Here is a 16,700-nt window from a genome sequence, read left to right on the forward strand (position 1 = left end):
CTAGTGGGAAAAAAATGGAGTTTGGATCAAGGTGACTGATTTTCCTTGATATTTTAACTTTGTATAAAAGGTATATGAGAAAATATTGTGTTAGCTGGGCTCCAAGTGGCTCACACTATACCTGCAATCCTAGCTACTCAGGAGGCTGAGATCTGAGGATCACAGTGTGAAGCCAGCCTGGGCAGGAAAGTCCCAGAAAATCTTATCTCCAATTTACCAAACTCTTATCTCCAGTTTACCAGAAAAAGCCAGCAATGAAGGCATGGCTTAAGTGGTAGAGTGACCAGCCACAAACAGAGAAGCTCAGGAATAACACTCAAGCCTGAGTTAGAATTGGTGTACACACACACACACACACACACACACACACACACACACACCTTGTATTTTTATTTCATTTTGTTTTTTTTTTTTGCCAGTCATGGGGCCTGAACTCGGGGCCTGGGCACCATCTCTCAGCTCTTCAGCTCAAGGCTAGTGCTCTACCACTTGAGCCACAGCCACTTCTGGCTTTTTCTGCTTATGTGGTGCTAAGGAATGGAACCTAGGGCTTCATGCATGCAAGGCAAGCGCTCTACCACTGAGCCACCTTCCCAGCCCTATATTGTATTTTTTTATTATTTTGGGTTTTTTTTGGGGGGGGTCTGGTCGTGGGGCCTGAACTCTGGGCCTGGGCGCTGTCCCTCAGCTCTTCAGCTCAAGGCTAGCACTCTACCACTTGAGCCACAGAGCCACTTCCTGCTTTTTTTTTCTGTTTATGTGGTGCTGAGGAATCGAACCCAGGGCCTCATGCATGCAAGGCAAGCACTCTACCACGGAGCCACCTTCCCAGCCCCTATATTGTATTTTTTAAAAGAGAGAAGAAAATATTTTTCCAGGAGAAAAATCCTTTACTACAACTGGAAAAGTAAAGCCAAATCCTTTGCTGGTCAGGTGTGTGATGTGAGTGCAGGATTTTGATCCCAGGCAGCTCAACACGTTTATTACTTCTGCAAGGGCCTGGGAAGGTGGCTCAGTGGTAGAGCGCTTGCCTTGCATGCCTGAGGCCCTGGGTTCGATTCCTCAGCACCACATAAGCAAAAAGAAAAAAGCTAGAAGTGGCACTGTCGTTCAAGTGGTAGAGTGCTAGCCTTGAGCTGAAGAGCTGAGGGACAGCGCCCAGGCCCAGAGTTCAGGCCCCACGACCGACCAAAAAAAAAAAAAAAATCAGTTCTGCAAGATGAAAGTGCACTTGCTACCACTGGAGGGCGCCGTTGCCTAGCAGATTTCTTCTTTCTGGGGCTGCTAACCTTTATCAAAGCTGATAAGGTTCCAGCTTAAGTTTGGAAGGAAATGTGGAGGATTTGCCAGCAGCACATGGTTTTTACAAAATGAGAACATTTAGAAGCCTTATGGCCAAAGCTCCCTGAGAATTTTCTAGCTAGAGAAGTGTGGTTGTCAACAGTCAATTGCAAACAGTGATCTCAGAAGGGCGGCCTGTGTCCAGAGAGGCTGATGGTGTTGTTTGTGTCTGTCTTTTGCCTGGAACAGGAGTTGGAAGAAGAGTTAGCAGCCCAGAAGAGCCTCCTCCGCTCCGTGGCCAGCCGTGGGGAGGAGATCCGCACCCAGCACTCGGCAGAGGCTCCAGGTGGTCCGGGGTATGTTCCCAAACCCCTGACTGCCCTCTTCCCCTGGTGTTTCCCTGCAGGGGAAGAAATGGGAACATCATACCAGAAGCTTCATTATTTCAAACACCTGCAAGTTTTGCTTTCATTTCAGGATCTTGAACATCACCACCTGCTAAGCCTTTCTGTTTCTTTTGTATGGTGTGAGCATCCCTGACAGTAATGGCTAATGAGTGTCCCACTATGCTCAGGGTTTGTGTCCTGAGTCAAATAGTAAATAGTAAATTTATTATGAAATTGGATTCAGGATCCCTCCCCCCTCCCTCCCACCCCCTCCCCCCGTTCTAGGGCTTGAACTCTGGGCACTGTCCGTGAGCTACTTTGGCCCAAGGCTAATGCTCTACCACTTGAGCTACAGCACCACTTCTGGATTTTACTGTGATTAAGTAGAGACAAGAATCTCACAGACTTTCCTGCCTGAGTTGGCTTTGAACCGTGATCCTTAGATCTCAGCCTCCTCACACTCTAAGATTACAGGCGTGAGCCCCCAGCGCCCGGCTCAGGATGGTTTTTAATGGAGTGATTATTTCTAACTGTAGAACATTTCCCTCTCAAGAGCAGATCTTCCTTGGCATTCTAAAAAGCAAATGGCTGAGACTGCTCAATATCTTGACTCTTCTTCCCTGCTCCTCTCCTTTGTACTTCTGGGGATTGAACCTACAGCCTCACGATTTAACAAGTGTTCTACCACTCAAGCTACCCACCCCAGCTCCCAGTCCCAAGATTTTATCTTATATTTGAGATTGCTAACTTTGCTCAGTCTGCTCTCGAACTCACAATCTTCCTATTTCCACATCCCAAGTAGTTTGGATATGCACTACTATGCTTAGCTTGACTTTTCTTGTTAGGTCAATCTTTGTAATTAGCATACATTAACAATGCAAGTGGGGGTTGTATTATGACATGTCCATTCAGGTTTACAATGTATTCCCATCAATATCCCTCTCATCATGTCCTTTCACTCCTCTTATCCCATCCAGATACAACTTTACCAGGCTGCATTGTTCTGTTTTCATGCTTCCCCATAATCTCTGTTGACCATACGCAGCCTCTTCCAGAATGGGTTAGAGAGGGTAATTAGCCCAAGATGGGTCTAGTTCCATAATTTCTACATGCAAAAGTCTTGAGCTTGAAGACGTGGTTTGGAGTGAAGACTTGAAAAATCTTCAAGAAAAAAATAAAATGTTAAAAGAAGAACTAAGGAAATTGAGGAATTTCCAAGTTGAAGATTTTAGTCTGCAAGTTAAGGAAATGCAGGAGTCAGTACATCTGTGTCTTCCCTCCCGGTCTGTTGCTGGGATCCGGGTATCCACGGCACCTGTGTAGACCGTGAATACTAAGGGATGACTACCGTTTCCAAAGTGTGACGCATGAAAAGCTGAGTTTGGATGAGCCCTGGTGCTCATACCTGTCACCCTGGCTGCTCCTCGTGAGGCTGAGAAGTGGAGAACTGTGCTTTGGGGCCTGCCCGGGCGAAAGTTCATGAGAATGAACCTCAGCCATCAAAAACTAGGGAGTGTAAATGGGGGTCACGCGTGGTCAACCTGCCAGCCCCACACACAGTGTGAATGGGGTCACAGTGTGTCCAGATTGAATCAGGGGAAAAACGGAGTCTCTTGAAAAGAAAAAAAGAAATCCAAAAGAGCAGGGGGTGTGGCTCAAGTGGCAGAGCGCTAGACTAGCAAGTGTGGAGTTCAAATCCCAGTTCAGCCAAAATTTGTTATGAAAATGTTATCACCTGAGAGGGTTTATAGGAAATTTTCTTTTAAAAATCTAATACATTTTTTTATAAAAAGAAGTTCAGTGAAACATCCATGTTCCTGTCCAATCCAGAACTGTAGTTTGGTAGTTCTGTCTGCAAATAACTTTGGCTCTGTTCCCCAATTATGAATTTTTTCCTCCCCCAGGAATGTGTGTTAGGAAGATAAGTTGTCTTCTTTTTTTAAAGTTTGGTAGAAAGTAAAATTTATAATGCCAAATAATTGAAAAGGCAGGAAAAAATAGAAGAAAAATGTTATGCATAGTCTTAACCAAAAAAAAATGTATAATGTTAGTGGGTTCTGTAGCTCATGCCTAGAATCCTAGCTACTCAGGAGGCTGAGATCTGAGGATCATGATTTGAAGCCAGCCCAGGCAGGAAATTCCAGAGACTCTTACTTCCAATTAATCACAAAAAATGCTGGATGTGGAGCTGTGGCTCAGGAGCAGTGGTATATTGCTAGCCTTGAGCAAAAAACATACAAACAGCAGCAACAACAACAAAAACCTTAGGTAGAGCAACCAGGCCAGAGTTGGAAATGTGAAATGAAGTACATGCATTTTCTGTGCAGCATAAGAACCGAAACACTGTCATGATCAAATTAGCTTTGAAGAATGAAGTGTGGGGATTTAAAGTATTTCTTTGATAGTTTCATCAATGCTGACATCATAGGACATCAGTGTTTATCTCATATAAATCTTATGTTTTATGTACTTGTAGATATTATAGAATATGGGTAGCAAATATTTCCTTAGCTTTTCACTTAAATAACCCTAAAAATGCAAAAATTGTGTTAAAATGTTAAGGCGTCAAAATGTCTGTATTACTGAGCACTGTTGGCTCACACCCGTAATCCTAGCTACTCAGGAGCTGACATCTGAGGATCACTGTTGAAAGCCAGCCTGGTCAGGAAAGTCAGGGCAACTCTTATCTCTAGTTAGCCACACACAAAAAAGCCAGAAGTAGAGATGCGGCTCAACTGTTAGAGCTCTAACCTTGAGCAAAAAAACTCAGAAACAGTGCCCAAACATTGAATTCAAGTCCCAGAAATAGCACACACACACACTCACACACACACACACTCTCTCACACACATCTCTCTTGTCCACCAAGATTAAAATAGTTGATAAATATGTGTCAATGGTCACTCCATTTCTTCCGTGTTGACTGAGGAAGATTTGTCTTTGCTTACACTCGGTGGATTTCCTCTTGCTCCCTTCTCCTCCTTTCCTGTATCCTGTGAGTCTCCTCTCTATACAAGGCCAATGCACACATGTCCTCCATCCAGGCCCCGGGCACAAGCCGCAGGATCGGCCACGACTCTTGTCCTGATTATTTTTCTTTCCTTTTCTTGGCCTTCAGCATTGGAAAGATCCCAGAGGACAGACAAACAACCACAACTTGCTTTTTTTCAAATACGAAAATGATCTTGCAAAGAGCCCTGCCACACAGTGCGGTCCGTCTTCACAAGACGCATGTCAAGGCCATGCTGCGCCCTCTGGCGAAAGCATCTTCCAGCGGATTTTAGTTGATTTTCCTGTAACCCTTCTCTCCAAGCCCCCCAGCACCAAGGAAACAAATAGCTATGAATGAAGGGCCAGCGAGGAGCCAAAGGAAAAAGCGTATTAAAAAAAATAAGAGAATAACAGTGCCCCAAAAACCACCCAACTAGATTCAGCCTTTTAATTATGAGCTGATTTTCCCAGACTACAATTGTGACTGGCTTCACATATTCCAAATTGACTGTTAAAGACCAAGCACCTGTGTGCAAGGCCCAGTGGAACTCAACTGGAAATCCACTGCTATTGAGAGGGAAGGAGAATGGTTTCCAGGGGAAATGGAAGTCTGTGTTCTAACTTTGAATCGATCTGCTGCTGCTGCTGCTGCTGCTGCTGTTTTTCATATAAAACTTAAAGATGTTACATCTTTCCTGGTTTTATTTTTAAAAATTGATTCTCCCTCCCTCCTTCCCATTCCTTCCCTCCATCCCTCCCTCCTACCCTTCCTCCGTCTTTCCCTCCATCACTTTTTGGCTATTACTAGCACTGTTCAAAATAACCTTACATGCCCCCAACAGATAGGGGAGATTTTCTGAGTTCTGTGCTAAAAAAAAAAAAAAAAGATAGCAATCCTGGGGCTTGGGCTTCTAGAAATTTCTAGGCTTTCCTTCAAAAGACTGTATCCAGAGACAAGCTCGAGAAGAGCAAGCTCTGGAATAGTGCATGTGTGGACTCCTCATTTTTGTTTTTTTCACTTCAACAGAGGGCCCAGTGTGAACATACGACTCTGTAGCTGGGCCTCTTGGCTGGCATGCGTGCTGAGCTTTGCTGATCATTCCTGGTACCCTCAGCATTCCCAGTCCTCATTAACTGAAGGCCTGGCATTGGACAGGCCGGCCCGTGGGCACAGTGCAGGTGGACGCTCACCTTTGAGGCTTGGCTGAAGAGAAACACATCAGTGTCACAGACCCAATGTGTGCCTGTGGGGGATTTTTTTTTTTTTTACTATTTTTCTTCTCCTGTGCTAGGGCTCGAACCTCCAGCCCAGAGCAGAGGACCCCACCAGGCCTGAGTTCTGTGGGCCAGAGCAAACCTCCCCTCATTACATGCCCTAATATTCTCTGCAGGGCAGATGCTCTCAGTGAGCTGCAGAACATGTTCAAGATTTCCAGTTCATTTATCCGCTTCTTATCCTAGGGTTCCCCTCTGTATTCATACTGTACTATAATTCTGAGTGTGTGGGGGATTGTTTTTATCTAGTATTTAGCTATTATCCATTTGTTGCCCTTAAAAATGTTCTTCAGGATTAATTTTATCCACGTCTCCTGCTCCCAACGCTTGTATTTTGATGTATGCTTCTAATGTGGAAAGGAATGAATAGATGATTTTGTTCCTAGTTTTCAGGCTGGGTGTAGTGCACAGTAAGTGATCTGTCTCGTCCTTTTGCACACATTGTAAACTTAGATTATTTATTCTTCTAATAGTGAAAACCCTGATGTGTTATCCCAGGAGTTGGAAGGGGAGAAGTCGTCGGCAGAAGACCAGATGAGAAAGAAGTGGGAAAGCCTTCATCAAGAATTTAGTACCAAGCAGAAACTACTACAGAATGTTCTGGAACAGGAGCAGGAACAAGCGGTAGCAAACTGTTTTCTTTTATATATCAATGAATATCTTAGAGATTTTACATTTATGCTCAGAGAATTTAACGACAGCCATCTACCCCTTCATTATTGAGTTCAAACTAGGGCATGTGCACATGATGCCTTCTGCCTGTTTGCTTTCTCATTTTCTTTCCTTTTGAAAATCGTGTTCATTCGCTTTTCTTTAGACAGGCTGACCTTGCACTCACAGTCTTCCCGTTTCGGCTTCCTCAGTGCTAGGATTACAGGTGTGAGCCGTCCTGCCCAGTTCTACATTTTTCTGAATGAGCCAGTTTCACCTTTCCCTATATAATTGTATACTTGTATGTAAAAGCTCATTTAATGTCCAGATAACATATTTCCTCAAGGGTGATCATATCTGATTCTGTATTAGCATAATCCATTTCAACATTCAAATTGGAGGTAGAGTCAAGGGAATACACACCTAGCCCAAAGAGAATTCACCCGATCTGGAGCTAAGTTGTCAACTCAGCTGACTGTTCATGGCTGCTTCCTGTGTCCAGTATAGAAGGTCTTAATGAGACCCAGGCTGGGAACCCACAGGGTCAGAGAGGCAGATGCCGGTGGTCAGCTGGGCTGGGGTGAGGGCTGGAAGGGGGCTGCATTCCTCCAAGTGTGACAAATCCAAGGGGACGGAACAGGCGGGTGCATAATGGTGGTTGGTCCACCAGATGCAGAAGCCAGGGGTCAGGGGAGATCAAGAGGAGGCGGACAGGACTCTGTCTATCCAGGCTTGCTCCAAGAAGTGACCACCATCAACAGAAACTTCAGGTCCTTTACCATCGGTCGGAGGAAGCTGCCGTTCTCACTGTAAGCAGGAGACGCAGCCTTGACCCAGGGCCTGTTCTTGCTTCTGAGGGGTCCAGATTTATGCTGATTTATTTCTTGCCTACTTTCTGTCCGGGACATTAGACAGCCCCCAGGGCTCGCCCCCCAGCTCACTCAGCGCTGAGCACCCACAGGCCTCATCCTGAGTGGTGAAGCTGGCCGTCCACCCGTGACCCGCTGCTGGCCCTCGGAGGAAGAGTGCTCTGTCTTGCTCTCTCTTTCCTCCTGTATTCCCACACCAGCGTTGTTGCATGGTGGCTGTTTTGCTCGAGGCTGGCTTCGTGGTCCTGACTCGCTTGCGTCTGGGGTTGGAAAGGGAACACTCTGACGCTTCTTCTTAGGACACGTGTTGTATGTGAACGCTGTTAGGTATCGTGGGCCCTTGTAGGTGGTTTTCTTCTGTTGGGTGTGAAAATGGAAGGAAGGGAAGGGACAAAGCCCATCACCGGTCACAATTTTGGAGCAGAATGGCAGCATTATTTCATGAGCATGATTGAAGTCTAGCCATTAACACGTCCAAACACCCTGAGACTTTATTTTCACCCTGTAGTTCTCCCCCATAGGCTAACACCTAAGGGCCGAGAGGTTGGGAAGAGGCAGACTGGAAGGGAGGAACAGATCTGTCTGATTTCAAACTTTCTCCTTCCTTCCTTCCTTCCTTCCTTCCTTCCTTCCTTCCTTTCTTTCTCTCTTTCTTCCTTCCTTCCATTCTTTCTTTCTCTCTCTCTCTCTTTCTCTCTCTCTCTCTTTCTCTTTCTCTCTCTTTCTTTACTTCTTTCTTTCTTTCCTTCTTCTGTCTTTCTTTCCTTCTTTCTTTCTTTCTTTCTTTCTTTCTTTCTTTCTTTCTTTCTTTCTTTCTTTCTTTCTTTCTTTCTTTCTTTCTTTCTTTCTTTCTTTCTGCCAGTCCTGGGTGTTGAACTCAGGGCCGAGGCACTGTCCCTGAATTTTTCTTTCTCAGGGCTGGAGTCTAACACTTCAGCCACAGCTCCCCTTCCAGCTTTTTCTTTTTTTGATAGTTTTAATGTAGATGGGAGTCTTACATCTCACAGACTCTGCTTCCCAGCCTGGCTTCGAACTGCGATCCTCAGATCTCAGCCTCTTGAGGAGCTAGAAATACAGGTGTGAGCCACCAGCATCTACCTTCAAAGTCCCTCCTTTTTTATACTTACAAACCAGCATTCTTGCATACAGGTGGACTCATCTGGGTAAAAACAGACACAATCTGGGGGAGTTCTAAATTAACAAGATCAAGTTCTAAATTAACGGCCCCCACTGCTCAGAGCCATTTTTTCTTCCAATAAATTCCAAGCCTCGAGGCAGAATGCCCCGCGTGGCTTCAGATGAGACCTGCGTGGCTACAGTTTCTGATCTGTAACCCAGCCCAGGAACTATTCCACACCTTTCCGACAAAGCTCCCCTGTGAGGCGCTGTACACAGAAACTGGTACACTGCAGCGTGCCGGGGCCGGGGGGGGGGGCGGGGGCCGAGGACACAGAACGCTCGTGTAAGATGTCCCGTGTCACCCGCAGCTGTACAGCCGGCCCCGCCTGCTGCAGGGAGGGCCTCTGCACCCGGCCGAGGGGCAGACGCAAGGCCCGGCCACAGTGACATCAGTGCTGGGAGGACTGAGCCAGGCCTTGGAGGAGGTTTCATCCCAGGTAAGCATGCGCTGGCTGTGCTTGACTCGCTTTGACTCGGTCTGGGTTCCGTGATTCCAGCCTGTCAGACGCAAAGCCCCTGGCCCTGGGGTTTCCCGTTGATGTCTCAGACCACCATGGTGCGCTTGTTATCCCTGGATACCTGTGTCTGTGTGAGCCCGTGCGTGTCTTTTGCAGGGGGCCAGGGCAAAGGGGCAGGATATCCGCCTGGAGCAGAAGCTGTATGATGGGGTGTCAGCGACGTCCACGTGGCTGGATGATGTGGAAGAGCGTTTGTTTGTCGCTCCGGTACTTTTACCCCAAGAAACGGAGACCTGTCTCTTCACCCAAGAGGTAGGTGTGGCCATTCTCCTTCACACAGGGATTTCCAAGCATGGAGAATGTGGATAAGGGGATATTACTCATAGTGAAAGACGAAAAAGCCAAGCAGACCACGGCTCTAAAGTTCATAAAGGTACATTTCCAAGTCGTACCTGCACAGCAGAATTGCTCAACTACAAAAAGCTCTCGGTCCTACTTAGATTTGCGTTTTTATGCTTTCTTTGTGTGTGTAAGAAGAGGAGAGCAATGGAGAGCTTTTTGTATAAAACTGTTGGGTCTCCCAAATCCTCCCATCTCAAATGACAGACTTTAAAAATAAGTATTGGCCAGGCACTGGTGGCTCACTCTGTAACCCTAGCTACTCAGGAGGCTGAGATAGGAGGATTACGGTTTGAAGCCAGCATGGGCAGAAAAGTCCATGAGATTCTCATCTCTGGTTAGCCAGCAAAAAGCCTGAAAAAGAGTCGTGCCTCAAGTGGTAGAGCACCAGCTTGGAGTGAGAAAATAGCTAAGCAAGAGTGTAAGGACCTGAGTTCACGGTCCAGTGCCGGCATGCCAATCGATTCTTTAATTTATAAATAGCAATTGACAAAGCTCAGTTGTCTCAAGGCAAACCATTAGCATTTGCTGATGTTTTAGCATCCTTGAGGACATCTCTTGGAGAAACACTTCGAAGATGTACTCATTGCCTTGACGTGCTGATTATTAAAGCAGGAAGATTTGTTTTGGAAACTTGCTTTAAGGAAATGACTTGATTTGCCTAGTGATTTCTGGAGCTAACCCGGGAAATGGGGTTTTTCTTCTGGGAACCCCAGGCTCTTGCCAAAGACATTAAGGAAATGTCGGAAGAGATGGATAAAAACAAGCACTTGTTTTCACAAACGTTTCCGGAGAGTGGTGATAACCGAGACGTCATCGAAGGCGCCCTGGGCTCCCTCCACGGCCGGCTCTCGCTGCTGGACTCGGCGGTGAGCCAGCGATGCCAGCAGATGAAGGAGAGACTGCAGCATATCCTCAATTTCCAGGTAAATATGACAGGGCGGAGGGATCTCTCCACGTTCTCCACGGACAGCCAATAATCAGCAAAGGCTTTGGAAACTGAATCCAGAGGTAACCGCATTGCTGAAAGCCCAGTAGACTTAACCAAAGGCTTAGGAAACTACCGGAGTCATGCTTCTAGAAAAGCAAGAGTCAGTGGGCACTGGTGGCTCACACCTGTCATCCATGCTTCTCAGGAATCTGCGATCTGAGGATTGCAGTTCAAAGCCAGATCAGGCAAGAAAGTCGGTGAGAATCTTTTCTCCATTTAACCACTAAAAAGCGGGAATGAGAGCTGTGGCTCAAGTGGTAGAGCTTTAGCCTTGAGCACCAAATCTCAGGGATAGCACCCAGGCCCTGAGTTCAAGTCCCAGGACCAACTCCTCCTCTCTCTGAAAAAGGCAAGAATGTGGAACCCATTCAGGTAAAAGATGGGCTACATAAAACTTTAAATGCAACCCACAAAAGCCAAATTTGCAGTTCATTATAGTTACCAGCCAGGAATAGTAGCCCATATTTGAGAACCCAGGAGACTTTGAGATGATTGCAGTCTACTTACTCTGGCCTTTGTTAAAGTGTATTATATTACTTTCCAGTTCTGACTCCAGACTCACGAACTTTGATTGCCATATTAAAATTCAGTTGCCAAGTAAATAATAGAGTGCTTATGAAACTTTCTGGTGATGACTTACTGAAAGTAATGCAAAGGCCACTGATAAAATTCTCATTCCTAATAAAAAGTGCCCTGTGAACACACTTCAGTTTTAAATGCATGCTGTTTTCAACAAAAGTGAGAGGGTTATAAGATATATGTCATTGGTGCTAGAAGATTGACTTAATTGTTCTTTTGTAAAAAAGTTAAAAAACACTAAGGAGTATCAAATGCTGCATTTACCAAGAAACATAGAGCTTTCTAGATATCCATCTAGAAGGACACATTTCTCCACCTTTCCCACTAACTAGTCTGTATTCTTGCCTTCTATTTTCTATTCTTTTCCCTTTCCTTTCTTTGTCCTTTCTTTCTTTTTTATGTGGGAGAGTTGGTGCCGGGGCATGCACTCAGGGCCTTGTTCTCTGACTCGGCTTTTTCACACATGCTAGGTGCTAGGTGCTCTACCAATTGATCCATGCCGTTAGTTCCCAGTAGTTTATATAGAAAAAAATTACAGATGTGCTCTACCAACCCACGGCACACTCCCAGCAGGTGTTTTATTGCCCAGTCACCAAAATTTCAGATGCACCATTGTCTTTAGCCTTCACCACATCCCTGTTAGGTATGTATTTTTCTAATATTAACTTTGCAAAGTCAGAAAAGCAGGAGAGAAGGAGAAAAGGAGCAAAAGGTAGGTAGGTAGATAGATGATGAATGGATGATAGGTAGATAGGATAGGTTGATTGATAGATACTAGGTAAGTGATAGAGGAAAGGATGATAGGTAGGTAGATACATAGATAGGATATAGCTAGATACATCATACATGGATGCACAGATACACTGTGTTTATTCCTCACATTGCACTGGGCACTCTGTTTTCATTTGTTCCATTTCCATGTATTCTTTCTCATTCTCTTCTCTGGGGATTCAACCCCAGGCCTTTGGCATGGTAGGCATACTCTCTGTAGCTGAGCTATATTCCCAATCCTAATTTTTTTGCCTACATAATTCACCTATTATTTTGCTTCTTTAACCCCCCTCCACACTTAAACATGTGTTTTCTTCTGCCGTGTCATATGCACCGCACAAAATCAGGGTCAGAATTTTCCACCCTTGCTGATGTACACTGCGTTCATGACCTCATCCTGAAGAAGAGGCGTCATGAACCGAGCTTCAGCCTCTGATGATTGCCCAGCCCTGCATATGTGTTTGCTGACTTATAAGAAATAGAGCAAGGCCTAGTGGCTCACACCTCTAGTTCCTGATACATGGGAGGCTGAAACAGGAGGACCACAAGTTCAAAGCCAATTCTAACAACTTAGTAAGATCCTATCTCATCATATCTCAAAACAGAAACAATGAAAGAACAAGGGGAGACTGGGAATGTGTAGCTTAGGGAGAAAGCGCTTTCTTACCATCGCAAGAGCCAGTGACTTTAATCCTCAATGCCATAGAAAAATCACATAAGCAGCCAACAAAAAAAATGGATGGAAGAAGGAAGGAAGGAGGGCGCTTATTGGTTAATATTTCTGAGAAATTTTCAGATTTTTTATAACATATATTGTTTCAACTCATTTTTCCTTTGAAATAATAACTATGTCATTTTGGTGCAAATCTAACTCAATATAAGTATATTGAACATTCAGATGAATGTTTATGAAGAAAAGATGTTCAAGAACATTTTTTTAACTGTATTTTTTTTGTCTTTTCTTTTTTGGTACTGGGGATCGAACCCAGGACGTTGTGCTTGCTAGGCAAGCGCTTTGCCACTGAGCTACATCCCAGCCCTCCAAGAACATTTGTATTATCTAATTACATGTCTTTGGTCATTTTGGGAGATAATACAAATTTTTTGATAGCTTCTCATAAATTTTGCAAATTCTTTGAAAAGGGAAGAAGAAAGTGAGGGAAGGAGGCAAGAAGGAAAAGAAGAATCATATTATTTTAACAAGCGTGTTTTGCAAATCACAGTAATATCTGTAGTCTGTTTCTTGGGCTTTTTTTTGTTTCTTTAGATTATTTGTTTGTTTTCTTAGGTGTTTTTTTGGGTGCTGGTCCCGAGGCTTGAACTCTGAGACAGGGCACTGTCACTGACTTTCTTTTCCTGAAGGCTGACGCTCTACCACTTGAGTCACAGCCTTATTTCTGTTTTGTGGTTGTTAACTGCAGCTAAGAGTCTTGCAGGCTTTCCTGCCGGGGCTGGCTTTTGAACTGCACACCTCAGGTCTCAGCCTCCTGAGTAGCTAGGATTATAGGTGTGAGCCACCAGCACCCATCTTGTAGTCTTTTTTACCTTAGATAAAAGTCCTTCACCTGACATTTTGGCTGTGAGGTTCAAGTACACTCATTTATTTTAAACACACCAAGAAGATGAGGGTGGCATCCTGCCTTGCTTGTGACTTTGATGTTTTTAGGTCCCTTTGTACCATGTAGCAATGCTGTGTGTAACACATTTTTCAAGAGTCCGTGTTAGCACCTCAGTGAACTGTTCACTGCTTCTTTGTATCTTCTCCTAAGTCACTATGATTTCTCCTAAAAATTAACTTTCTACACTGCTCCAGCTGGGCTCTGTTTATCTGTGTGTTTCTTATCCCCAGCATCAACCAATGGCTTGAAAGAAAATATTGGAAAAAAACATTGTGTTTGTACTGATCATGTGTAGGTTTTTCTTTTTTGTTTCCTAAACCATCAGTATACTGACTTTTTGCAGAACATTAACATTGTAAGGAATTGTACAGAATCTAGAGCTGGTTTCATGCTGTGTCAGGAAAGGCATAAGTTAATTATGTTGTCTTCTATCAGGAACTTGCACATCCACGGAGCGTGGCAGAGACTCTAGAACCAATTCCCACAGACGCTGAGAGATGGTTGCTTTATCATGTCCAAGAATCTGTGCTATATTTACAACTGTTTTGAATTCCCTGTGGTCATGTTTCATCTCCCTGTCGCTTTCCTCCTTAGAATGACCTGAAGGTGCTGCGCACATCACTTGCAGATACCAAGTATGTCACTCTACAGAAACTGGCCAACGTGTTTGAGCAGCCCATGGCACAACAAATAGAGGTACTGATAGCCAGATTTGGCTAGAGGAGCAAACACAGAGATACCTGCTTAACTCTGAAATTTCAAATACTCCGTGATAGATTAGTAGCTTGCTGGAGGATTGTTGGACATACTTTGCAGTGCTGGGCTTGAACACTATACAGGTGATATGGTCTGCTATTATCTTTGCACAGAACTAAGCAGTGTGAGGTCAGAGTGTCAAGGATGGTGGACATCCTGAAGGTGTGTGCTCCCCTCCAGGAGAGAAGATGAACGTCTGACTGACTTGGGCAGGCACAGAGCATTACAGACACTCAGAGAAGAGAGAATGTCTCCCACTAAGGGTACAACCAGGAAAAGCTTAGAGAACAATAGGACACATTTGGGTTTTTAACATCTAGAGACTTAGAAGAAATGTGTCAAGGTTAAGAGAACAGAAAGAACAAAAGACATACAGCTAGAAAATTCTGAGTGCTTACAGAAAACCACAAATAATTCCTACATGGTTCAGTTTACAATAGATGAAAACTAGGGGGAAGCAAGGTCGGTCACATTTAGAACGTCAGAGAACATGGACTTCATTCTGCAAACCTCGCATCTCTGCACGTTATTGATCACATAACCCATTAGCTGGAAGGGAACAGACAAACAAGAACACCACACAGGTATAGGTATATTCATTTGTTTCTGGATTATCAGCAAGTGCTCTGTCTTCTCAGAAAACATCCATACAATGGAATTGAAAAATAAAAGTAGAGCTGGCATGATTGGCTCACACCTGTAACTGCTACTCAGGAGGTTGAGACTGAAGCTGAGTCTGGGCAGAAAAGTCAATTCTACTCCATCTCTAAAATAACCAAAAAACAGGGCTGGAGGTATAGCTCAAATGATAGAGCAGACAGGTGTAGCCAACTTGCTCAAGTGCCAACCCCTTCCAAAAAAAAAAAAAAAAGTAAAGAAAAGGAAAATACAAATGAATGTAAATTGAAGTTTGTGGTGTTTCTGAGTATGGTAGGTTGACTTATACACTTTCATGTCTTGTGCAGTCATAAGGAAAGTCTGAGAACAAAACAAGTCCATTTCAGAACCTGCTTCTGATAGCACCAGGGTCAGGGAACTGGAGATCAGTCTTGAGGTTCTGTAGCCACCACTGTGAGAAAGAATGAGGACTTGAACTCATAGAATGGCAATAAAAACAGGGAGGAGGGAAGAAATTGAGGATGCACATGGAATGCTAATTAATGATGAAGAGTATTTAGTAGGATTTCTTTACCTAATTTCAGAGCATGCTGGGGGATCTTTATGTAAACCACAGAGAACTAGAACTCTCCTGAAATACACATAAGAGATGGCCACTCAAAAAATGGTTTGAGCTGCACACCAGTGGCTCATGCCTGTAATCCTAGCTACGCAGGAGGCTGAGATCTGAGGATTGCGGTTCAAACCCAGCCTGGGAAGGAAAGTCTGTGAGACTCTTATCTCCAATAAACCACCAGAAACCTGGAAGTGGTGCTGTGGCTCAAGTGATAGAGTGCTCACCTTGAGCTGAAGAGCTGAGGGACAGCACCCAGGCCCAGAGTTCAAGCCCCACGACTGACCAAAAAAGAAAAAAAGTTTGAAAGTTATAGGTAGATGTGTATTTTCCTAGCTCAGAATTTCATCTGCTTTTTAAAGAGATCTCTGTCTTTTATATGTTCCAAATGAAACTGTTTTCTGAGTTGTAAATCATTTTCTTTGTTGGCTTGATTCCTTGTTTTGTTAATGTTGCTGTTCTTCACAGTCCTGCGGGCTGAAAATGTTCATGCCCTTGTGCTCACACTTTATTAATTGCTTAGCTCTTTATAGAACTCTCGATCGGAAATCAGTTTCTTTAAAATCTGTAGACATTTGTTTGCTGTGTTCGCTGGGAAATCTAAACATCATCAAATTCCCAGAAGTCCCGAGCGTTCTGAAATGTCAACATTCTATGCTTGTGGAGGGTCTATTTTTATCCTCTGTGCTGGGAATTCAGTGGGCTCTTTTGATTTGGTAGTTCTCATCTTTCCAGCTTAGAAATTTTTCTAATGATTTATTTTATGTTTTTCAGCCCTTGGCTTAGTCAATCTTTCTGAAACTCCTTTCAATCAGATCTTGAATGTTTTCATTCATTGCTATAAGTCATTTGATTTTGATTTATTTTATTTTTGCTGAATACTCAGTTATTTCTCTTGTTTCTCATTATTCTTAAGTAGTTGTAAAAAAGAGTTGCCATTTTTACTTGTTGGTTTCTGTTTTTGCTTTTTTTTTTTTTAATCTAGAGATCTTTCTCTTTGTGTCTTTTTTCGCTCTACTTTTTCCCTGAAGGAATTTCACCTCCAACTCTTCCGTCAAGTTTTGCATTTTTATCTTATGTGGTTAGTTTTCCGGGCTTCAGTGTGGTTTTCTGGAATGACCCATTTTATGGTATCCTATCCCTCATCCTTTTTATTTATTTATCTTTTTAGTGGATACATTATCTTTTGAACATCTCTAGTGATTAATGTTTATTTTTGTATGTGTATAGTCTGTTTTCTTCCTGTTTCTGTCATTTGTTTAAT

General features: G+C 43.9%; 1 protein-coding gene across 1 annotated transcript in view; it reads left to right on the plus strand.

The window, feature by feature from the left end:
* Positions 1–16,700, plus strand: part of Syne1 (spectrin repeat containing, nuclear envelope 1) — a 388,103-nt gene that overhangs the window by 267,767 nt on the left and 103,636 nt on the right. Inside the window, exons 98-103 of the mRNA XM_013026970.1 lie at positions 1,531–1,637; positions 6,407–6,557; positions 8,941–9,069; positions 9,247–9,402; positions 10,206–10,415; positions 14,044–14,145. Of these exons, the coding sequence (XP_012882424.1) occupies positions 1,531–1,637; positions 6,407–6,557; positions 8,941–9,069; positions 9,247–9,402; positions 10,206–10,415; positions 14,044–14,145 (855 nt within the window). The remainder of the gene's footprint in view (positions 1–1,530; positions 1,638–6,406; positions 6,558–8,940; positions 9,070–9,246; positions 9,403–10,205; positions 10,416–14,043; positions 14,146–16,700) is intronic.

This window comes from Dipodomys ordii, unplaced genomic scaffold (genome assembly GCF_000151885.1).
Source record: "Dipodomys ordii isolate 6190 unplaced genomic scaffold, Dord_2.0 Scaffold98, whole genome shotgun sequence".
Taxonomy (NCBI): domain Eukaryota; kingdom Metazoa; phylum Chordata; class Mammalia; order Rodentia; family Heteromyidae; genus Dipodomys; species Dipodomys ordii.